This window comes from Henckelia pumila, chromosome 1, assembly GCF_033568475.1.
Source record: "Henckelia pumila isolate YLH828 chromosome 1, ASM3356847v2, whole genome shotgun sequence".
NCBI lineage: Eukaryota > Viridiplantae > Streptophyta > Magnoliopsida > Lamiales > Gesneriaceae > Henckelia > Henckelia pumila.
In genome coordinates, this window is record NC_133120.1 from 89,154,475 (window position 1) to 89,181,057 (window position 26,583).

The following is a 26,583-nucleotide window of genomic DNA, read 5'->3' on the forward strand; positions in this document are numbered from 1 at the left end:
TTAAAAATTCATTACTCTGTGTGACCCTCAATGGTTCAGGGATACAGCTAGCCGTGGGCTCACAACTCCTTGTGACTCGGAACAACAATTTCCGACTTGCCCATCGAATCATGGTAAGAGCGTCTAGCAACATCGCCCCATGATTCCCTAGGTATCACTGATAGTGCCTACAAGAACCAATAGATTTTGGTTAGCGTACAGTACGGTCCCTTCATCCATATATCCCGATCGAATCAACAACCATTGGTATATCGAGAGTCGTTCGAGATTCGATAACTATGCAATACATCTTGAAGATCAAATAGTGACATCGCATGTGCTACTAAGAAACCATTTCTTAAACCACATCATGTACTCTGGCCAGAGATTCGTCACACTAATATCTCCTCAGATCGCATAGGATATCCACACTCGCAAGTATGTGGTGAATCCTTGACAACAAAGCATCGACTCCTATATGTGTTGTAACTGTACCCAATCCCGACACCTGATGACCCCAATAGAGTCGGTAAACGAGTCAAAGCACAGTACTAGCATATAGAGTCTCAATGATGTTTCAAGTAGTAAGGACTAATGGTGTACAACAAAAACCGCGGACTATATCCACTCGATAAGTGATAACCACTTGGAAAGTCCGAATAGGGTAGTTCGATCATTCATCATATGAATATCCATTTGCATGCTTCGAACATCTCTATGTTCCTTACCAATGAAACCTGGTACTCCGCATCGCAAATGCTAGTCTCAAACTCGAGCAATCCTTATCCTTATTATCTGACGGCTCAATCGACTAGGAACAGTTTAGAATATACAGTGACTATAAGATGTGTTTCATGATAGACATCTCCATGTTCTACCACATCTTACATACACTATAGTATATTCAAGGTCTTTATCAAAACAACAATAGTATATCACAATATAACAATATGAAGAAAGATAAAGTCATTGCCATTAATAAAAGTGTAAATAATATTAAACAAAAGATTGTTTATACAAAGAGTCATCAAAGCCCTTAGCCACAAGTTGGCTCACCGGTACCCACTCTTTCAGATGCAATGCAAGAAGAGCTAAATCAGTTTACTAGAAATGCAGTCTGGGATCTTGTTCCAAGACCAACACATCAATCAGTCATTGGCACTCGATGGGTCTTTAGAAACAAGCTCAATAAAGAAGGAACTGTGGTTAGAAATAAGACAAGATTAGTAGTTCAAGGATACAGACAAGAAGAAGGAATTGATTATGACGAAACTTTTGCACCAGTAGCCAGACTAGAAGCTATAAGAATATTTCTTGCGTATGCTTCATTCAAGAATTTCAAAGTTTATCAAATGGACGTTAAGAGTGCTTTCTTGAATGGAAAACTTCAAGAAGAAGTATTTGTTGAACAACCACCAGGATTCACAAATCATCAATTCCCATATCATGTGTATCATTTGAATAAAGCTCTTTATTGACTGAAACAGGCTCCTAAAGCTTGGTATGACACTCTAACCAAATTTCTTCTTGAACACGAATTTACTATAGGCACAGTGGACAAAACATTGTTCAAATTTACAAAAGACGATCACACTTTATTAGTTCAAATATATGTTGATGATATTATCTTTGGGTCAACTAACCCCAAACTATGCACAAGATTCTCAAAGCTAATGCAGGAAAAATTCGAGATGAGCATGATGGGTGAACTGAATTTCTTTCTTGGATTGCAAGTTCATCAAATGGAGAATGGAACTTTCATAAGCCATACCAAGTACACCAAAGAATTAATCAAAAAGTTTGGTATGGAAAACCACACGGTTGCAACAACTCCCATGGGTGCATCAATCAAACTTGACAAAGACGAAGGGGAAATATCAGTTGATGCCACAATGTATCGAGGTCTAATAGGGTCATTACTTTATTTAACAGCCAGTAGACCTGACATTGTCTTTGCAGTATGTTTATGTGCAAGATTCCAATCAAATCCTAAGCAATCCTACTTCATAGCTGGGAAAAGGATACTGAGGTATCTAAAGAGAACTCAAAATGTTGGTCTATGGTATGCTAAACACAACTCCTTCAATTTAGTTGGATATTCAGATGCTGATTATGCTGGATGTAAACTGGATAGAAAAAGTACTAGTGGATCATGTCAATTCCTTGGGGATAGACTGATTTCATGGTTTAGCAAGAAACAGACATCCATTGCTACATCTACAACAGAAGCTGAATACTTAGCCGCAGAAAGTTGCTGTGCTCAACTGCTCTGGATTCAACAACAGTTGAGGGATTATGGAATTGAAGAACATGACTCCCCAATCTTCTGTGATAACACCAGCACAATTGCAATTACTTACAACCCCATTCTTCACTCAAGAACGAAGCATATCGAAGTTAGGCATCATTTTATCCAAGATCATACTATCAAGAAAAACATTCGACTGGAGTACATTTCCACAGAGCAACAGACAACAGACATCTTTACAAAACCTCTCCCAGAGTCTAAGTTTTCTTTCTTTCAAAATATTTTAGGACTTATTAATTTAGATTAAAATTTGTTTATTCATTGCAACTTGTCTACACAGTTTAGAATGATCTAAACTGAATTATCCGCAGGACCTTCAAACTAACTTTCTGTCGTTATTTTGATTATTGATAATATTTTTTTTATTATTTACGCATATTTTAAGGTGGAATTTCTTTTGCAGGTTATAATATAGACTCACATCAAACAAAATAAATTATAAACAACACATTCAAAATAAAAGCTAATTTTATTAATAAACCTTGTTTACAATATCTATTTTTATCTCCACAGCCATTTTCAGAAGGCGAAGATGCTCCTCCAAAGGGCCATCTTCCACCTTCTCTAGGCCATGAAGAAGGGTTACCACCCTTAACTCCTTCTTCAAGAGAAGGAGTTGTATGCCTTCCCGACCAAGGACATACGCAGTATTATCTATCCCAAGCTTTTGCTTATACTTCGCCAGACGTCGCACTTCATTCGGATCAAGTGCATCTGGACCTCTGAACTGCATCTGAACCAGCTTGGCTCGCAAACGAGCGACCTTCCCGTTAATGAAATCATCATGGGCAGCTCTCCAATTATCCATTTCTTTATAATTTTACTCTAACGTTCATTTCTTTATATAGACTGATAGTCCGGATATCGAAGAGTCACTCGTATTTATTATATTCAGAATATAAAAAGTCTCTTACAGATAAACTTTCACGAAATAAGGCACTGTTTATGATTAGATAAATCTCTGAAATACTGATTACATGTAATCATTACCTGATAACATAGTTTCTCGTGCCCTTTAGTAGTTTAGCTTACCTTCATTTAGTTAACTACTTTGCACAATATCAGTTTAGGAGAAATCAGTTTATGCACAAATATCAGTTTAGGAACAATCAGTTTATGCACAAATATCAGTTTAGGAAAAATCAGTTTATGCACAATATCAGTTTAGGAAAACTCATTTGATGAACAAATTTAGTCTAGTCAAATTAACTCTCTTATTAATACTTAGGAACCAAAGGTTACAATCACACACTTTTTATTTCTCTCATCGTTAGGAAAACCTCATAACTCCAACTTGTCACCCATTCTCGTAGAGGCGCAACAGTAGGATCACTTAGCTCATCAGTTGCAATGCGAACCAATGTGATGTACTCCTTACTAAGCATCATGTAGAGTATATTTTTATCCTTGAAAATATCTCTGGGTGCAAAAGTATCCCGTGCTATCATGTAGTACATTGCTCTTTGAGCTATCTCCTTAGCATCCTCAAATTTTCTCGGAGGAAATTGAGCATGATGATACATATGGAGTTCTTTAATTTTTAGCCAGACCTTCATTACTTTTTCAAAAACACGTTCTTCAATATTCTTCTTTTCAGCTTCAAAATAGTTATCACGACATGCTTCACATGCCACATACGGATTCTGACCAAACCCAAACAAAGGAATATTGTCACTCATTTTTTTTAACTTTCATTTGACAGCTTCACCTTTTATAGGTTTATCTATAGCGTGAGTAGAGGGAAATACGTGTACCATCTCCCGCCTTACTGTACTATTAAATTTGAATTTTAAATTCCTCTGAAAGCCACGTCATTCTTGTATCGTATTGACCAAGTCTTCCGTTTTATTTTACAATAACTTAGTTCTTCAAAGAACCCTAAAAATTTCGACTAATTTCTCTTCCGAATTATTCTATTGATTCGCAGGAAAAACTTTCAATGGCTACTTCATCTGCAGTTCACATTCTCAATGCTCTTGCAATTGATTTTGACTCACTAAACGGAATGAACAAACCAGAAATATCCAAGGTCTGCACTGCTTTGGAACAATCTGGACTTCGCAAATTCCTGGATATAAAAAACTTGAATATCTATCAAAATGATCTCCTATCTCTATATCATAAATGTAAGCTCGACGATGATGGAATTTTATTGATATCTCTCGGAGGACATACAGTTCAGATCAGTGAGGGATTCTTTGCAAGCACTTTCAGTTTACCTACGACAGGTAACACTGATTTCAACATTATCTCAACTACTGATATTACTGAGATGCAAAGTCTATTTTCGGGATCAAGTCAACCAATTTCTTTATCTGGACTCAAAAGAGATCTTAAACCTGAATATCAAATGTTAGCTGACATTGTTGCCAAAAGTATTCTGGCCAAAGGAGGGTCTTTCGCTAGGCTAACTGTTGGAAAGTTTAAAGTTATGACGGCTATCATGAAGGGTGTCAAGATTAATTGGAGTAATATTCTCTTCAATGTCTTTGTCCAAATAATGACACCTACGAAGCAATCCTCTGGTTATATTCTTCAAGCCAGTCATCTTCTTGAAAATCTCGGAGTTACTATTCAAGCCTCTACTCAACTGCACAAATTTAGAATTCTGAATCATGAATATCTCACAAGCTTTCAATCAAGAGACTCAGTTGACTCAGTGACTGCAAAAGTATAGAAAACACCAACAAAGAAATCTATCAAAAAGAAAAGAAATCTTGTCATTCATGACAGTGATGAAATTGACAGTGAAGAAGTGGTTAAACAGCCTCAAACCAAGCGAACAAGAACGTTACAAACAAAATCTGTAACTTCCCCATCTAAATTGATCATTTCCAGGATTCCTAAACCAACTAGTTTGATCTCAACTGAAGTTACTCACCGTGTTGATATCACAGCCAAGGAGGCTAAATCCAAAATTGATCCAAAGGGAAAACAACCTATGATGATTGAACCACTTCAGAGTCATCAACCATCTCTAGAAATCCCTACACCAGACGATTTGAGCACTATTGCCAAAACTCAGAAAGCTACCCTACAGTTTATTTCACCAATTATAGCTCTGCCTCCAGCAACACCAATCGGTGGTCTGTCCTCAAAACAAATTGTTGAATACACTCATTCAGGATTGAACTTGGTTACAGGAGATTCACAAATAGCTTCTTTCTCAGACCCTGATAGACCATCCAATGCTATTCAACTACAAATTGACTTGACCATGGATGAAGTACTTGAATATGCTGAGAAACGCACTGCTGAAATCTTTGACACTTGGCATCAATACATGACTTCTACATTAGCCAGACACTTCACCGAGAAAGCTGAGCTATCTAAGTTTGTCAAAACTGAAGAGATTGTGTTAAGAGTAGTCAAGACTGCCAATATTCAAGATGCTTTGATGAGAAGAAAGTACTTTTTTGATCTCTTACGGATAAAGAAGCTAGGAGAAATTATTGATGAATTTCAAAGCAATTATGATCCATGTGCTAGAACTTCTTATGAAGACAGAGCCATATTCCCTCAACTGCAGACTGATCTCATCCAAATCCAAACAGAAGTCAAATTCTGGGAAACTGATCAAAGATTGGAGATTCCAGAAGCATTTGAATGGAAGAAACACAAAACTCATTCCTCATCCAAATCCAAACAAAAGAAGAAAAAGAAAAGTCATACTTCAACTGACTCCTCTAATCAGTCTATTGATCAGTTTGTTGCAGAAATTCAAAAAGAAACTTCAGTTGCTCCAAATACAACAATTGAGCAGCAACTACACCCTTCCGATACTGACAAAGCTCTTCCTGAACTTCAACTCATGAATATTGATGAAGTTATTTCTCACATTGAAGCAGAGGATCACTCAACTCCCCTGTTATCAGCACCAACTAAAGAAGAAATTGTGTCTCCCGTGTTCCTTCAGAAAGAACATGAAGAACCTCAACAAATCATCATGGACACACAATCTTCTCCAATTCATGATCAAACCGACGAGTCATTCACTTTAAATCAGATGAAAATCTCAGAACCACACCTATCTCAAGTAGAAGAGTTATCAAACCCTGTTGAATCATTTTTGATAGAACCTAAGAAATTCAGTCAGACTTTGGCCAGTCCATCTCAACTTAATGACACACCTGTTCAAACAGAGTTTGTTACGGAGGAAGAACCCTCTAAACTTACTTCAAATGATGATTCTTTGGTTCCACCAGTTCATCTTGAGGACAAGGAGTTGCAAGAACTGATGAATGAATCTTCCCCAAATGAACAAATTATCAGTGATTCATCCTCTCCTGCCAAAGCTGTTGAGACAGAGACTTTGCCTCAAACTCTAGCAATGATTGTTCAAATAGCTCCTGAATCATCAACTCGTCTAGAAAAAGGTAAAGGAAAGGTAGAAATGCTCACAATTACTCCTTCATCTCCTCCTAAAGGACAGAGGCAAGATTTTTCCAAAGAACATCTCTTATTCTCTGACAAAGGACTTCTATCTCCAACTCTCTCCACTGAAGATGATTGGTATCAAAATCTTTCTCAAATTGAGAACTCTGTTTATGCCATGTTCAAAACTATTACCAGTCTTAAAGAAAATCAACAAACTACAGACAGCAACATCTCCTTTTTGAGAACATCGATGAATGATGAGTTTGGAAAACTTCAGGAAAAGTTTGCACTACTGAATAAGCTTCTAGCAGATTCAAATCAGTCAACTAACTCATTGTCTCATCTGCAAAATTCTCATCAGTCTTTGGAGACAAAAGTTGACGACTTGAATGGCTTTGTTCAAGTATTTCACAATTCACTTTAGTCAATTTTTCAAGGGATCTCTCGGCAACTGAACTCGTTGACTAACTTATCTCAGAATATCTTGGGAGCTCAACATGAATCTCAGGCTCTACAACGCTCAAATTCAGCAGCTCATCAACCAACTCGCAGTTCAGCATTTCACAGACCATCTTCAGATCGGCGATAGTTCTTTTTTTCTCTTATCGAGAACATTATATTATCTACCCTTGTATTTCTCAGTTTATAAAAAAGGGGGAAATAGTTAGAGTTCTTACAAAAGAGTTAGAGCTCTTACAAAAGAGTTAGAGTTCTTATGACCTTGATTAACTTTGCATGACAATGAATATCAGTTTATGACAATGACAATGAATATCTGTAGTAGCCCGTATCCTAATTGAGTAATTAAGGTATTAATGCTAATTAAATAAATTGAGTATCGAACGGATCGGAAGCTCCGAAGGCAAGATCGGAAGCTCCGATGAGCGATCAGAAGCACCGATGGTATTACGTCAGGCATGACGTGTAGTTGGATCGGAAGCTCCGAACTGGATCGGACACTCCGATCACCCCTATCCGAATGCAACCAGTAAGATTTTGACATGTGGTAGATGAGGATTATCGGAAGCTCCGATGGCAGGATCGGACGTTCCGATCTAGGATCGGAAGTTCCGATCGAGGATCGGAGGTTCCGATCGTCGTCTATAAATAGAAGGCCGAGGATTCATTTCCAATTGCCAATTTCGAGTTTCCCTTTCTGTTCTAGTCATATTGGTGTTGTTCTAGCCTTTCTAGCATTGACCCTGGGGTCGTCGAGGCGTTCAAAAATCACAGCGGAGTTGTGCCCAAGTTCTGGAGGTATCGATATCAAAGGGCTGACGACGGACGCAGGTACAGCTTTTGCTTCCTAAAAATATTTAGGAGTATGCAATAACTTAGTTAAGGCTTTTAGAGCACTTTAATGATAGTAAGTATCATTTGGCAGTGTAGAGCAGACTATAGGCGTGTGAACCTAGAGTTGGTAGAGCTTTCATTGATTTGAGGTACGAAAGTACTGTTCGAGATATCCTGACTGAGTATGCATGTATTATGTGACTGCATGATTTATATGTCATTGATTTATGCTGCATCCATTTGCATATTGAGCTATCTCCTTCGAGTTGTCTATTAGTAGGGTTGTACCCTATTCTGTTAGTGGATGGACTTCCATCGATTTGGGTTTGGCATATCCACTGGTATTACGGTATTGGAGCCACCTCCTGAAGCGACGGCACAACGTGCTACATACCAGGGCCCGGTCTGTCTTATTATCTGATCCTTGACCTCGAGTTTTAGGGAGTTCACTTTGCATGCATGTATAATCATACTCTCGTACTGAGCATTTTATGCTCACGTCTCGTACTCTGTATTTTCTGGACACCCTATTCCATGGGGCAGGTGTGCGATTAGACGAGGCGGGTGGATCCAAGAGGGGCTAGGCAGTGGTTGGCCAGCTGGAGCTTTGTCTAGGCTTTTATTTCAGTTGTATTGGGTTGATACAGAATTCGATTTGGTTGTATATATTTTGGGTATTTTACAGATTTCTTTCCTTGGGATTGTATTATTGATTTTGTTTCCACAGTTTAATTCTGATATCTGTTTAATTAAGTTAATTGCATGCCTAAGTTCTGTTCAGTAGATGATCCAGGTAAGGGTCACTACATTTATGGTACCAGAGCATGCATAGTATTCTTGGGATTTAGATCTTGCATAAGATAACCGTGGGATACTTTTGTAGATGGCAAACTATGATGACCAGAGTAGTCATGGGAGTGGAGGTGGACGCTGGGGAGACGATGATCGTGAGCATCTTCATGAGCGCCATCATCGTTATCGCGATGAGGATCGTTTTACTGTGCGGCGATTTCTTCAGATGGGTCCGAAACCCTTGGTTGGAGGTAAGTCTTCGGAGAAAGCGGAGAACTGGTTAGACCGTGTGGAGATGACTTTTCGGACATTTCGTTGCACCGAGGAGCAGAAAATGGAGACCCAGGGCTATCTTCTGGATGGGCGTGCCCGTAGGTGGTGGAGGTTTACTTCTACACCTATCGTTGCGGCTCGTGGAGTGGCCACCTGGGCAGAGTTCCGCACAGCTTTTCAGAAGCTATATTTTCCTCCTGCACCTCGTGAGTCAAAGGCAGGTAAGCTTCTGAGTCTGTGTCAAGGAGCTATGAACATCGAGGAGTATCAGCAGAAGTTTATCGATCTGTTAGCCTATTTCCCCGAGATTGCTGATAGCTTGGAGATGAAGTATAATCTGTTCCTTCAGGGTCTCAACCCTGAGATCCATGACCGTGTGGCGGTTGGAGATGACATGACCTACGAGGGTTTGGTGAGCCGTTGTCACCAGGTTGAGGACAGCATTCGACGGAACAGGTCTTTTCCTCAGTCCAGGCCTTCTAGTTCCTTGGGGCCCCGATCTCAGTCTTTCAAGAAGCCCGGATCTACTTCTTCTTCCTCTGGTTCTGGTGGTGTTGTCCGTTTTGGGAGGAAGGACAAGTGTGATCACTGAGGGAAGAACCATCCATCAGAAAAGTGCCGCAGAGCTTCTGGAGCTTGTTTTTGTTGTGGTGAGATGGGTCATGTCCGTCGAGACTGTCCAGTTGCTGGGGGAGGCGGTTCTGGTTCTGGGTCTGGATTAGGTTCTCAGACTACTGTGAAGCAGAGGTCGCAGGGACAGCCTGCTGGGAGTTCTCACTTGAGGCCGCGTGCTTCTGGTCAGGTGCTTGCTCTGAGACATGACCAGGCGGTGGAGGATAATGAGAAGGTTATCGTAGGTACATTTTTTGTTTTATGGCTTACCTGCTCTTGTACTCATCGATACTGGTGCATCTCATTTTTTCATATCTGCACGTTTTGTTAAGAGGCACAAGTTACCATACATTTCACTAGACGTAGTAGTTTCTGTTTCTACTCCGACGGGTCAGTCTACTTTGGCCAAGCGTCTAGTAATGGGTTGCCCTTTAGAATTCGAGGGTAACATTTTGATTGCGAATCTCATGGTTCTGGAGATGGATGATTTCGATTGCATTCTGGGAATCGATATGTTGACTACCTACCAAGCTTCAGTGGACTGCTATCAGAGATTAGTACGCTTTCATCCGGAGGGGAGTGATAGCTGGTTTTTCTATGGTAAGGGAGCGCGACCCCCGATGCCTTTGGTATCAGCTTTGAGAGCCTGTCGAGCTCTAGAGTCTGGCGGGGAAGGCTACCTTATCTATGCAGTTGATTTGTCCGCTGAGAGCATTGGGATAGAGAGTATTCCTGTCGTGAATGAATTTCCAGATGTTTTCCCTGATGAGATTCTGGGTTTTCCTCCTGCTAGGGAAGTCGAGTTTGTCATTGATCTGATGCCGGGTACTTTGCCTATTTCTCGAGCACCGTATCATCTGGCTCCGTCAGAGATGCGTGAGTTGAAGAATCAGTTGCAGGATCTGTTGGACAAGGGGTATATTCGTCCTAGTATATCTTCTTGGGGAGCTCCTGTTCTTTTCGTGAAGAAGAAGGATGAGTCTATGCGGTTGTGCATTGACTATCGGCAGCTGAACCGAGTTACAGTAAAGAACAAGTATCCTTTACCGCGTATTGATGACTTGTTTGATCAGCTGCAGGGCACCTCAGTTTACTCCAAGATTGACTTGAGATCAGGGTACCATCAGTTGAGAGTCCGCGATCAGGACATAGCCAAGACAACATTCCGTACTCGCTATGGACATTACGAGTTTCTAGTGATGACATTTGGATTGACTAATGCGCCGGCTATCTTTATGGATCTGATGAACCGTGTCTTCAGGGAGTATTTGGACAAGTTTGTCGTGGTCTTCATTGACGACATTCTTGTGTATTCACGTAACGCGAAAGAGCATGTTTCTCACTTACGGGTGGTACTACAGACTCTTCGGAATGAGCAGTTGTACGCCAAGTTGAGTAAGTGTGAGTTTTGGATGGATCGAGTGGTCTTTCTTGGCCATATCATATCTAGAGATGGGATTTTTGTCGATCCGAGAAAGATTGAGGCTGTGCTTAATTGGTCGCATCCCACGACGGTTGCTGAGATCCGTAGTTTTTTTGGTCTGGCAGGGTATTATCGTCGTTTCATTCTGAACTTCTCTCAGTTAGCTCGACCTCTGACGCAGCTTACCCGCAAGGATGTGGATTTCGAGTGGACCTCAGAGTGTGAGGAGAGTTTTTGTGAGCTTCGACGATGGTTGACTTCTGCGCCGGTGTTGGCATTGCCGTCAGGATCTGGAGGGTATGCGGTTTACACGGATGCTTCTCTTCAGGGGTTAGGTTGTGTTCTGACTCAGAATGAGCATGTGATTTCATACGCTTCTAGACAGTTGAAGCTGCACGAGGACAATTATCCAGTCCATGATTTAGAGTTGGCAGCCATTGTGTTTGATTTGAAGATCTGGCATCATTATATGTATGGCGAGAAATTTGAGATCTTCACTGATCACAAGAGTCTCAAGTATTTGTTCACTCAGGTGGAGTTGAACATGAGACAGAGATGTTGGATGGACTTACTTAAGGACTATGATTGCGAGATTAAGTACCATCCGGGAGCTGCTAATCTCACCGCTGATTCTTTGAGTCGTAAGGTGCGACTATCCGCACTTCAGACTTGTTCGATATCTAGTGCGATCGAGGATTGCTGTTCCTCAGGGTATACCTTGAAGCACAAGAAAGGTATGCAGAGTATCCAGATGTTTGCAATTCTATCTGAGCCAGCTTTGTACTCGCGGATTCGAGAGGCTCAGATGACTGATTCGAAGACCCAGCGTTTAGCTCGCCTAGCTAACGAGGGTAGCACGTTTGGATTTCACTATCAGTCATATGGTTTTCTGTGTTTTTCTGGTAGGCTTGTGATTCCGGAGGATGAAGAGTTGCGGGATGAGATTTTGTCTCAGGCGCACCGCACTAAGTTGAGCATTCATCCAGGGAGCAACAAGATGTACAAGGATCTACGTACTCGGTTCTGGTGGAAGGGAATGAAACGCAGCGTTTATCAGTTTGTTTCTAGATGCTTGGTTTGTCAGCGGGTCAAGGAAGAGCACCGACGACCTGGAGGGTTGCTTCACAGTCTGCCTATTTCTAAGTGGAAATGAGAGTTTATCACGATGGATTTTGTGACCCATTTGCCGATGACCTCGAGGAACTGTGATGCTATCTGGGTGGTGGTAGACCGACTCACCAAGTCAGCGCATTTCATTGCCTATAGCCGAGAGTACAATGTGGATCGCATGACATGTATGTACATTCAGGAGATCGTTCGACTTCATGGAGTGCCGGTGAGCATTGTCAGCGATCGAGACCCCAGGTTTACTTCTAGGTTCTGGGGGGAGTGTTCAGCGTGCGATGGGCACTACTCTCAGTTTGAGTACTACCTATCATCCGGAGACCGACGGTCAGTTAGAGCGCACTATCCGTACTTTGAAGGATATGATTCGAGCGTGCACTATGGTCTTTGGTTCAGCCTGGCAGGATCATTTGTCATTGATTGAGTTCGCGTACAACAACAGCTATCATACTAGCATTGGGATGACACCTTTTGAAGCGTTGTACGGGCGACGTTGTCGTACTCCACTCTTCTGGGAAGAAGTGGGGGAGAGACAGGCTGAGGGACCGGAGTTAGTCCAGCAGGCAGCAGATGTTGTTGATCAAATTAAGAAACGGATTAAGACTGCACAGGATCGTCAGGCCAGCTATGCTAATACCAAGCGTAGGCCTTTGCAGTTCGATGTCGGGGAGAAAGTGTTTCTGAGAGTTTTACCTTTCCGCAGGATTCTCAGATTTGGCCTTAAGGGCAAATTATCTCCCAAATTTATCGGTCCGTTTGAGATTTTGGAGAGCATTGACGATTTGGCATATCGTCTAGCCTTGCCACCGTATCTGTCTAGCATCCACGACGTGTTCCACGTATCTCTTTTGCGACGTTATGTGGCGGATCAATATCACATTCTACAACCGTCAGAGGTTCAGGTAGATACCGACTTGACTTACGTAGAGAGACCTATTCATATCCTGGACTATAAGGATAAAGTCTTGCGTAATAAAGTCATTCCTCTGGTTTTGGTTCAGTGGCAGCGTCGAGGTACCAAGGAAGCTACTTTGGAGCTTGAGAGCAGGATGCGTTCAGAACATCTTGAGTTGTTCTGATTTACCATGAGTTGTATTCAGTTGTAAATTCTGTAGAAATTTGAATTGAATAAAGGAGGTTTCTGTTTATTGTTTTACATTCAGTACTTAAGATCTGATTTCAAGGACGAAATATCTTAAGTGGGGGAGAATGTAGTAGCCCGTATCCTAATTGAGTAATTAAGGGATTAATACTAATTAAATAAATTGAGTATCGGACGGATCGAAAGCTCCAAACAGGATCGGAAGCTCCGATGAGCGATCGGAAGCACCGATGGTATTACGTCAGGCATGACGTGTGGTTGGATCGGAAGCTCCAAACTGGATCGGACGCTCCGATCACCCCTATCTGAATGCAACCAGTGAGATTTTGACATGTGGCAGATGAGGATTATCGGAAGCTCCGATGGCAGGATCGGACGTTCCGATCTAGGATCGGAAGTTCCGATCGAGGATCGAAGGTTTCGACCGTTGTCTATAAATAGAAGGCCGAGGATTCATTTCCAATTGCCAATTCCGAGTTTCCCTTTCTGTTCTAGTCATATTGGTGTTGTTCTAGCCTTTCTAGAATTGACCCGAGGGTCGTCGAGGCGTTCGGAAGTCACAGCGGAGTTGTGCCCAAGTTCTGGAGGTATCGACATCAAAGGGCTGACGACGGACGCAGGTACAGCTTTTGCTTCCTAAAAATAATTAGAAGTATGCAATAGCTTAGTTAAGGCTTTTAGAGCACTTTAATGATAGTAAGTATCATTTGGCAGTGTAGAGCAGACTATAGGCGTGTGGACCTAGAGTTGGTAGAGCTTGCACTGATTTGAGGTACGGAAGTACTGTTCGAGATATCCTGACTGAGTATGCATGTATTATGTGACTGCATGATTTATATGTCATTGATTTATGCTGCATCCATTTGCATATTGAGCTATCTCCTTCGAGATATCTGTTAGTAGGGTTTTACCCTATCCTGTTAGTGGATGTAATTCCATCGATTTGGGTCCGGCATATCCACTGGTATTACGGTATGGGAGCCACCTCCTGAAGCAACGGCACAGCGTGCTACATACCAGGGCCCGGTCTGTCTTGTTATCTGATCCTTGACCTCGAGTTTTAGGGAGTTCACTTTGCATGCATGTATACTCATACTCCCGTACTGAGCCTTTTATGCTCATGTCTCGTACTCTGTATTTTCTGGACACCCTATTTCATGGGGCAGGTTTGCGATTAGACGAGGCGGGTGGATCCAAGAGGGGCTAGGCGGTGGTTGGCCAGCTGGAGCTTCGTCCAGGCTTTTATTTCAGTTGTATTGGGTTGATACAAAATTCAATTTGGTTGTATATATTTTGGGTATTTTACAGATTTCTTTCCTTGGGATTGTATTATTGATTTCATTTCCGCATTTTAATTTTGATATCTGTTTAATTAAGTTAATTGCATGCCTAAGTTTTGTTCAGTAGATGATCCAGGTAAGGTCACTACAATATCAGTTTATGATATAACAAACTGAAATGTTTTGATAAACACCAAAAAGGGAGAAATTGTTGGGAAATTTAGTTTTGGTATTGACAAAACAAAATCAAACTGATATACAGAGATGATGACATCATGATGACCTACAGGCGCTAAACTGAACCATAAGAAATTCAGTCTACCTCGAATTAACTGAATCTATCAGTCACGCTAAAGGAACACAAAGCAGTTTACCTTGCTAAACTGAATTCATCAGTCCATCATTACTCAACTGATTATCTCAGAGATACAAAGCAGTTTACCTTGCTAAACTGAATTCATCAGTCCATCATTACTCAACTGATTATCTCAGAGATACAAAGCAGTTTACCTTGCTAAACTGAATTCATCAGTCCATCATTACTCAACTGATTATCTCAGAGATACAAAGCAGTTTACCCTGCTAAACTGAATCTATCAGTGTACCATTGCCCAACTGATTGCACAAATGAATTCACAGTAATTTCGGATAAGATCGTCCGTACTCTGACATCTCTGCAGAATGTAGTACCGCGATACTAAGGGAATGTCGGCGTCAGAGATCGTTGATGATAGTGACAAATCCAATGGGAATAATTTGAAACCGATCTGGAGAATGACTTGAAATTATGACCGTTGCAAACCAAAGCTTATAAATAGGGATCTTGATCAAAGTTCAAAATGGTTGACACTTCTGCTATTGCAAAAATTTCAAGAAACATCTTACGCTCAAAACTTGTTCAAGAAACTCGAAAACACAAACACTCAAAAGCATCATTCTGACCATTGAAGGGTCGATCCTTGTGTTAAAAGATTTCGAGTTGTATTTATTCTTTTGTAAAATCAGTCTAGGACTGAAATCAAGGTGATATATACTAGAAGTTCTTATTTAGACAGTGTTTAAGTCCTAAATAGGATTGAGTTGCAAATTGCTTGTATAAATCAAAGTCTTCTAGTGAAATCCTTCCGAGGTGGAAGAAGGGGTGACGTAGGAGTGTTTGAAATCTCCGAACATCCATAAACAATTTCTTGTGTCATTTCAGTTTACTATCCTTGTTCATACTTCATATCTACTCCCAAACTGATTTACACTAAGTGTTTTAAATCTGTAGCTTGACATCCTTCCGCACACATTCTGTTTGACAAACTACATTCGACACTAAGATAAGCCTTGAACTCATTCTTAAATCGATCGAGTTCCATCTTTCTTATTAAAACTGCTTGAAAGTATATTCACCCCCTTCTAGACTTTCAACCGATCTTAACATGACAACATATACAAAAATACATTATTAAAATTTAATATTTACGATATAATATATTGAATTTTTATTTAATAATATTTCGGTAACTATATAATTTTTTATTAAAATAATTAGTTACGTATAATAATTTACCGATAATAATAATAACATTATAAATAATTTAATTAAATAATAAAAAAATAAATTAAATTTATCAAATCTAATATCTAATATCTAATCTAATCTAATCTAATACTATTATAAAAATATGAGTTTGAATTGTGATTTTTCATTATTATCCCTCAATTTGGTACATGAAAAGTTTGTATCCAAATTTATATAAAAAGTTATTATAAATTAAAAATCCACACAAAATTAATTAATTAATGTACATATAATAATTATTAGTAATACTAATAACTTCATATATACAACATTAAATAATAATAATAATAATAATAATAATAATAATAATAATAATAATAATAATAATAATAATAATAATAATAATAATAGTTTACATTATTATCCCTCAATTTGGTACATGAAATGTTTTTTTATATAAAAGTTATTATAAATTAAAAATCCATACAAAATTAATTAATTTTTATGTATATATAATAATTATTAATAATACTAATAACTCCATATATACAACATTAAATAATAATAATAATAATAACAACTACAACATCAATAATAATAATAATTAGGAAATTTTATGGCATGAAAACCTATACAACATTAATTAATTGATGATGCTGATGTTAATAATAATAATAAATATATATAATAATTATTACTTATACTAATACTAAAAATAAATAAATAAATTTGATTGTGTGTAGATATATCTCATAAAAAAAACAAAGTGTAAATTAGTTTTATTGTATATTTTTCATTTAATAATATAAATATATATTACTATTATAAAGTGTAATAATTTTTAGTAATACTAATAATAATAAATATATAAATTAAGAAATGTCATTGCACGAAGAACCATACAATATTAACCAACTGATGATGATAATAATTATAATGATAAATAAATAAATATAATAGTTATTGATAGTAATAATAATAATAAATAAGAAAATCCGATTGCACGTAAAAATAAAAATTAATATATAATAAAATGGTTGTTCTCATAAAAAAAAATAAACTTCATATATACATTAATTAATGTATAATAATAATAATATATAATAAGTATTAGTATTAGTAATACTAAAATAATAAATCTCGTATCCAGTGGCCGAAAACCCAAAAAGTGAACAACAATAATAAAAAAAGTATATTACAATAACTCAAATAAATAAAGCAATAATATCACAATAAAAAATAGGTAAGTGTCAAAAGACTAAATAACATCAAATTCGATAATGACAAAAAAACATGAAAATAAGAGATGATGATAGGATTGGTGAATTTAATCGAAAATAAAGTAGAAAAATAAAATAAAATATAAAAAAATTAAATGATTAGAAAATTGAACAAGAAATGGTTGAAAAAATCATGATTGTTTAAAATAGTTGAATAAGAAATGAAAAAAAATTGTGTATAATGTTCATTTGCAAAATTTTGTGACCATTCAGGCCATCTCCAACCCATTGCACTATTTTAGCGCAAGTTTTGCACCAAAATAATATAATTTTTGCACCAAACTCAAAACTCATCTCCAATCCATCTACTTCAAACTTTACTCTAAAAAGAATATTCCTATAATATTTTCTATTTTTTAATTTATCTACAATATTTAATTTCACAAAATACAAATCCAAAACAATACGTTAATGTTTTATTATTTTACTATTATTTTAATTAATTTAAATAAATATTATAAAATAAAATAAATTAATATTTAAATAATTTATTCTACCATTTTGCAAATTTTTTTAATTTTTTTTGTTTTCGTTAATGTCATTAAATTAATTAAATTTAAACGATTACTTCATATTAAATTAATTAATTTACATGATGTCTTCATATTAAATATTTAAATAAAAATACAAAGATACATGGCGTAATAAAATTTCATTGACAAAGATAATAATAAACAATAAACAAATAAAAAAAGGAGGAATTGGCGCAGCACTGTAGCTGCGCACTAAATTAGCGCAGGATACGGCGCTGGATTGGAGGAAGATTTTACGTTAAAATAGCGCAAAACTCTAAAATGAAGTGTCCGTTGGAGATGCTCTCATAGGTAGTGTTATCTCTAAAAATAAATGATTATATAGATTTTTTTAATAAATATGTTAAGATAATCTCCATAATCACTATTTTTAGACTTTACAAACATTACCATATTGCATTCAAATTTGATATCCACGTGCAACACACGTATCTGTTAATATATATATTATATATATATATATATATATATATATATATATATATATGAGTATATTCAAATACACAAGGTTATATGCATGAGAGCACGTCTTTCATTATATATAATTATCTATATATATAGAGGCGCGATTTGGTTCTTAGACGCGATGAAGAATGCTATATATGAGTGATAAATCAATATATACATGTATATCATAATGATAATTTATAACTTTAATTTTTTGTAGAACTTGAGCAAAATATTAGATAAAACAAATATGTCTAATTAACTAATAATATGTTATCTTTCATATCAAATAGTGTATGTATTATAAACCGAAGTTAAATTAAAATGAGCATTATTATCCAGCCAAAGGAACATAATTACTGGCTTGAACAATTAACAATTAAACTAAAGTAAGCTAGGCTGCATGCATGGCTCTCCACCCATATATATATTTTTTTGAGAAGGTCTCCACCCATATATATTACGTATGGATGGTGAAATTTGACCGTCAATTAAAACTGACTAATATGTACTTAATTTTTATTCGAAAATTTAGAAAATTCAGATATGTTAAAAAGCACATAAGTTGTCCCATATACAGTCAAAACTTTTGATAAAAAAGGAGACAAAATCAAGTTATTATTAATTTTTAAATAAATAAATTTGATGGTTTTCGTTTCAACTTTCAAGAATATTCACGATGTGTAACAGTTCAATCATTGTTATGCTAAGTCTCATTCTTTGGTTCATCCCCGGATTTTATTTTTCAGTCTTTTTCTTTCACTTGTAATTGCTATGTTTGATCTAGTCGTTTTGACATAAAATAAAAAAAAAGTGGATTAACAAGAAATAAAATGCTATAATTTATTTCGATGAAAAATCAAGTTTTAATTAAATTAATTAAAGACATAAATTAAAATTAGCTTGAATATAATTAGCAAGCTAGCTAGTATACTTTTCTTTATGACAGCAGGAATCTCCAGTCCCAATGTGTCGACGCACTTTCCAAGTATGCTCCACTAATTAAATTGAACCAATATTAGGAACAGTTATAACATGATGTGGGATTCCTACAAAATATTTACAATAAAACAGTGCTTTCTAAGATTAATGATTAATATAAAGAGTCTCCAAATGAAGATTGATATATTCACTATATCTGCATCAAAAGATCTATATTGATCTCCACATTATACCTTATAATTAAATACACAAGCACCAATAGATCATGAGGGTACGCTTATATTCTTTTGGTTGGACATACACTCACGCGCAAGCGCGCACACAAGCGATTTTAATTTAGTAATATAAATGAGATGAACAGTTCACGAATGTTCGGGTCTCGGCTTGTTAAAAGTTTGTTCGGGCTCGTTAATAAGGCTCGTTAAGGCAAACGAACCAAGCTCGAGCTTTACAATATTCGGCTCGTTAGCTCATGAATATGCTCGTTAACAGGCTCATTAACAAGGTCGTATGTCATCTCTTAGACGAAAAAAATAATAGTATTGACACTACAAAAAAAAGACGCTATTGGTACGGTTAATATGACTTTCAGGAGCGGTTTTCCACCGCTCTTTCAAATATTGCAACGGATAGACAAGCGCACTTGTTGCCAACGTTGCTAGGGCCAATTAAAGCGGAAACTAAAAGCGGTGGTATATGTTGTCACAACCGCTCTAAGATGTTGGTTTTTGCTGCGGTTACAAACTGCTCTAATAAATACGCAATTGAATCGGTTTTTAAAACCGATCCGACATCACTATATCAGATGCGGTCATTAATCGATCTTGCGTGATGATATTGAATTTGTTTAAAAACGATGGTAAAACATGGGTATTGCCATGGTTTATTAGATAGGCGGGTTCTCGAATAGAAAGCGGAATTTGTGAAAAGATTAGAAAAATAATTCCGGGACTTAAAAAAACAGGGGAGCCCATACATGGCCACGATTCCTCTGCTCCGTCTCCATGCATCACTCTATACTCCATGTGCTAAATGGTTGACACATGTACTAAAATTAATTTCATACAATTTTATTTTAGGTATATTTTTACTTCCTATTTTCTAGCAAACAAAATCTTAATAAATTCTCCACCCATTTATTATCTCCCATATTTACCAAATCAATCAAAACAAATTCATCTTTTGCCATCTTTAAAATATTTATGTGCGACAACTGAACAAATTTAAAAGTTAAAACATACACATTGATTTATAAATTATGCCTATAAATCTTTCGAAAAGATAGTACAATTTTTTAGAAATTTAAATATTAATTTTTTTTATTCTATCAAAGATACTTCCCTCTATTTACCAAATTATTTTTTAAAAAAAATGTTCATCCTTCTCTTTGAAATATTTCCGTACAACCACCACAATATTAAAAAATACATGATAATTAGCAATTAGCACAAAATACCAAAAAATTGAATTTACCCGAATAAAATATAGTCAATCTCATCAAATAAAGAATATATATATATATATATATAATAATAATAATAATAATAATAATAATAATAAAACTATTCAATCTCATCAAATAAAGAATATATATATGTATATTATATAATAAAACTTATTAGACGAATTACTAATACAAAACCCTACCTCCATATTTTTATTCTTCTCCTCCTAAAAAACCAAGAAAAGTCGTATTTTTTGCCGTGATCGAGGTATGTTATTTTACTAATCTTTTATAAAACTATATATCAAATATTTATGCATTTAATTTTCGCTTTTACTGATTTTACTATTATTATTTGTTGCAACTTTGAGGTATTTTGTTCTATTTATTTTTTTGAAAAGAAATACATATCAAATATTATATATTTAATTTTTTTTAATTGATTCTCCTCTTTTTCGTGATTGATTGGATATGTTGTTATATTCATCTTCTAAATGAAATACATAAAAAAAAATTGTATAAGTACGTATTATAATTTTTTTAAATTGAATCTCCTATTATTTCTCATGTTGTTCAATTCATATTTTTTTTCTGGTCAAATACATATCAAATAAAAAACATCAACAAATTTTTCATCATGTTAAAATATTAAATTTTACTTTGTTTAAGATTTTTTTATTTGTAGGTTGAATGTTGAATATTATCTCGTAGGTTGAACTTTGAAGAATATCATCACGATGGACAACAATATTATCTTAGAAGACAATCTTATATCTCGTAGGTTGAACTTTGAACAAGAAAATAATATGTCAAATGATATTTGTGAAGACAATGAAGATATAAGTATCCAACAAGTGGTTGGTGAAAATTTAGAAAATGATTATCATACCAATATTTCAAATACAAAAATTCCGCAAATTGGTATGGAATTTGAAAGTGAAGAAGCAGCATATAACTTTTACAATGACTACGCAAGGATTGTTGGTTTTAGCATTAGAAGACGCAATTGTCATAAGGATAATGATGGGAATATTCTAGATAGAACATTTTGCTATTCGTGTCAAGGTGTGAGAGAAAAAGATAAATGAGATCCATGTATCAAATCTCATCGCCCTGAAATAAGAACTGGATGTTGCGCAGAAATGAAAGTTAATGCTCGTGAGGGAGAAAAATTTAAAGTTGTTAGTTTTACTGCTGCTCATAATGGACATAACTTGGTTAGTCCAAATAAATCTCACAGATTAAGATCTCAAAGAAAAATCAGTACTGGACAAGCGATGCAAATATCCAATATTGATAAATCGGGGATACCACCAAAAGCGGGTATGAACTATATGGTTAGTCAAGTTGGTGGACGTGAAAATGTTGGATTTATTCTTGAAGATTATAAGAATTATTTGCGTTCCCAAAGAACAATGAATATTAAAAAAGGAGATACTGGAGGGGCACTTGAATATTTGCAGCAGATGCAATCGGATGATCCAAACTTTTTTTATGCAATTCAAGTTGACAGTGGTGATTTAATAACTAATATATTCTGGACATATGGACAAATGGTAGCTGATTACGAGTATTTTGGAGATGTGTTATGTTTTGACACGACATATAGGAAAAATAAAGAAGGCAGACCATTTGCACTTTTTGTCGGTGTCAATCATCACAAGCAAACTGTTATCTTTGGTGCTGCCTTATTATATGATGAAACTGCTCAAACGTTCATGTGGCTTTTTGATACATTTGCTAAAACTATGCATGGAAAGATGCCAGTAACTATCCTGACTGATCAAGATGCAGCAATGGCAAAAGCTTTAGGAGAAAAATGGCCTAGTACATATCATCGTTTGTGCATTTGGCACATATATCAAAATGCGGCCATACATCTTAGTCATGTATTCTCAAGTTCCAAAGATTTTGCAAAAGATTTTAGTTCTTGCATATATGATTTAGAAGAGGAAGATGACTTTTTAACAGCTTGGCAAGAACTATTGAACAAGTATGATCTTCAGGGTAATCAATGGATGGATATGATGTTTAAAATTAAGGAAAAATGGTCGCTTGTGTATGGAAGACAGATATTTTGTGCGGATATGACTACTACTCAACGAAGTGAGAGCATGAATAGTGTTTTAAAAAAATATGTTAATCATAAGCATGATTTGTTAGAGTTTTTCAAACGTTTTAGAAGATTAATTAATGATCGTCGTTATGAAGAACTGAAAGCTGATTTGAGGTCAAAACATAGTACTCCGGTGCTATCTTTTCCTGTTGAAATTCTTAAGCATGCAGTAAGTGTTTATATGCATGAAATTTTTCAATTATTTCAGAATGAGTTGAGCAAGGCACATGATTCAAAGTCAGAAGTTGTTTCTGAATCAGAAACTGTATCTCAATATAAGATCACACCTTTTAATAAGCAGTACAAGCATACTGTTATATATGATTCTTCTGATGATAAGGTTTCTTGTAGTTGCAAAAAATTTGAGTTTGCAGGAATTCTATGTTCACATGCTCTCAAAGTGCTCACTTTTAAAAATGTTATGAGAATTCCTGAGTCATATGTTAAAAAAAGGTGGACTAAACATGCAAAAAAATGGGTTGCTGAAACTTATGAAATGATAGAGGAATCTTTGGATGATATAAAGGAAGAAGATGAAAAGGTAAAGATTGGGGTGCGCTATAAGGAGCTATGTCGGGTGCATAATTAATTGGTGACCCGTGCTGCATTGACAGAAGAGACATATGAGATTGTAAGAGGTCTTATGCATAAGGGAATTGAGGAAGTTGATATAAGTCTGGCAAACAGAGGGACATCAAAGCAAACTTTATGTCACAACGTAGGAACTGAAAAACAAACTTTAAAGGATGATTTCGGTGAAATTACAGTGAAAGGCTTTAAAGTTAAACAAAATTCAAGGGTGAAATCTGGAAAACGACCAAAATGTGCTTTGGAAAAGACCAAAAGACAGAGAAAGTCAAATCCTAGCAAAGAGTTAGCTTCAAATACTTCACCTTTTGTGAATGACTGTGTTAGAAATATTGATCAGGTAATATTTTTAAATAACAAATATATTAATTTAATTATTTTTGTTCAATTCATGCGGCTAGCTTTTATCTTTATCAATACATTTTCTTTTTTTCCAAAACATCAGTATCCTCAAATTTCCTCTTGTGTTTGGAGTACATCTGGCGGATGCTTGACACAGCCCTTTCAGGTAATTCATTTATTTATGTGTACTAGTTTTTTAAATTAAAAATTAATAATATCACATACTTATTTTTATGATATTCATAATTGCAGCGACGGAGTTCTGCATTATTTGATTTGAATGTTGTAGCAATTGAAAGCCACCAAGATGCTATATACCAAGACGAAGCCCAATACTCACCTAAAAAATGATGGACAACTCATGTGTTAAAATACTGGAGCATATAATGTTTTTGATACTTTATATTATTGTTTTACTTTGATTCAAGAAATTAAACATTTGATGTTGGATTTATTATTTTTATTTACTTTATATCGCTATTTTTATATGATTTTATTCTATCAAATATTTTTTTCATTTGATATTTGCTCATATTTTTTGTGCATTCGATAAAGATTTAAATTCTTTGATAGAATAAAAAAAATTAATATTTAAATTTCTAAAAAAATTGTACTATCTTTTCGAAAGATTTATAGGCATAATTCATAAATCAATGTGTATGTTTTAAATTTGTTCAGTTGCCGCACAGAAATATTTTAAAGATGGCAAAAGATAATTTGTTTTGATTGATTTGGTAAATATGAGAGATAATAAATGGGTGGAGAATTTATTAAGATTTTGTTTGCTAGAAAATAGGAAGTAAAAATATACCTAAAATAAAATTGTATGAAATTAATTTTAGTACATGTGTCAACCATTTAGCACATGGAGTATAGAGTGATGCATGGAGATGGAGCAGAGGAATCGTGGCCGCCCTTACATAGCCAATAAACTTGCTATGTTGGTGTCAATTTTGGGATTAATTTCTTAATTAACCAAATTTCGTGATTAAAATTGTGCAGCCGTAGGATTTTATTTTTTCTTAAAATAACTCATAGGGAGGCAAATTTTGGATATTATTTGGGTCCAATGTTATATACATTATTTGCAACAGAATCTTTTAAATTTTCCAAGATTATAGTATGTATAAATATTTAGAAAGATTTTTTGATTATAAACATAAACGGTTTATATTTTGTTAAAAAAATTTATTATTATTTAATAATCATTGTCACCATGATGTATGGTATTATACGATTTATTATATCTTTTTTACAATATATTAAACTGCATTATTTATAAATAATTAACACTGAATAAACCTTTGCACAATTTTTTAGACAATATTAGAAAAAAAATTATTAACTTATTTTAATCGGACCATTTAATAAGATTAGGGGTGGGATATCGTACCGTATCGTATAAAAAATTACGGTATAAATTTTTTTATACCGATACCATAATGAACATTTCGGTATATCGAAAATTTCGGTACATATAACTAGCATACCGATTATACCGAACTTTTACGGTATACTGAGATTTAAGTACGGTATCGATATATAACGTTTTATACCGAAAAAAATCTTTATATTTTTTACAATTTATAATTTTACTGTTTAAAAAAATTATAAGTTTTAAAAATTTTTTATAATATTTCGGTATATCGGTATACCGGTATATCCCAAAATTTCAAATCTCAAACTGTAACCGTACCTTACTGTAGCGAAAAAATCGGAGTATTTTTCGGTACGGTAACCTCGGGTATACCGAAAATTTGATATTTTTTCTCACCCCTAGATAGGATCAGGTAAGTTGTTTATAAGAGAGTTGAATGAAACACTAACAAAAAATTTTGACTTCAAATTAAATGTAATCAGGTTAGAAATTGAACTTGCAATTTCGAGTCTAGATATCAGTTTGACTAAAAAATAATGTGAAAAAAAGCCTAACTAATAGATTAGAACAATTTAAAAACGACTTGCGAAAGGTAAATTTCAGTGTAAAGAACATAGCGTGGTTAAATGATTTTCAATAAAGGCTTTGAACTTTACAAGTAAATCTCAGTTCAGTTTGAACTTAAACACTGCCGAACTTAAAACTCCTAGTACTCAACTGAATGAACAACAATATACAAACGGTTTTCGAATACAATGATCTACAAAGTGAATTTCTTGCATAATGTGATCCTAAATGATCAGATATAAATCTTTATCAAATGTTCTTCCAGTTCTTAATAAGTTTAGCTTGATAGGCTTGAAAGCTTGAAAGTTTAGAATAAGTAGTGCCCGAGTAAGCAGAACATTGACTCCAAACCAATCTTGACCTCTATTTATAGACTTTGATTTGCAACGGTCACATTTAGGATAAAATAGACAAAAACTTATATGAGACGGTCTCACGTATCAATTTTCGTGAGACGAGTAATCTATTTGGGTTATCCATGGAAAAATATTATTTTTTATGTCAAAATATTACTTTTTATTATAAATATGGATAAGTTGACCCTTTCACAGATAAATATCCGCGAAACCGTATTACAATATGCCTACTCTTAAAAAAATTCATTCCAAATATAGTAGTCATCATAATTATCTACTCTTAAAAAAATTCATTCCAAATATAGTAGTCATCATAATTATCCAGCATCTGTACAAAGGTAAATGCGCTTGGAATTCGTACACATTCCGTTAGGTATGGAAAACCTTATCTAGATTTCAGTTGGCTCTCTGTAAATATAAGACATAATTTTTTTAGAACGAGATATAAAAAATAATAAAATTCAAAGAAAAATATAATTACAAAAAAGTGAACCGCTGGACTAGTGTTTAACCTGTTAA

The 26,583-nt window shown here is 35.4% G+C and overlaps 2 protein-coding genes across 2 annotated transcripts; both read left to right on the forward strand.

Annotated features, from left to right (window-relative positions):
- Nucleotides 1-1,721: 1,721 nt before the first annotated feature.
- LOC140867855 (secreted RxLR effector protein 161-like) lies at nt 1,722-2,577 on the forward strand. Its single transcript, XM_073272896.1, has 2 exons — nt 1,722-2,428; nt 2,568-2,577. Exons 1-2 carry the CDS (start codon nt 1,722-1,724, stop codon nt 2,575-2,577), a joined length of 717 nt encoding a protein of 238 aa, XP_073128997.1.
- Nucleotides 2,578-21,859: 19,282 nt separating this feature from the next.
- LOC140867871 (protein FAR1-RELATED SEQUENCE 5-like) lies at nt 21,860-24,114 on the forward strand. The gene is made up of 4 exons (XM_073272897.1): nt 21,860-23,374; nt 23,486-23,761; nt 23,867-23,929; nt 24,016-24,114. The coding sequence occupies exons 1-4, from the start codon at nt 21,860-21,862 to the stop codon at nt 24,112-24,114; spliced, it is 1,953 nt and encodes a 650-aa protein (XP_073128998.1).
- Nucleotides 24,115-26,583: the final 2,469 nt, after the last annotated feature.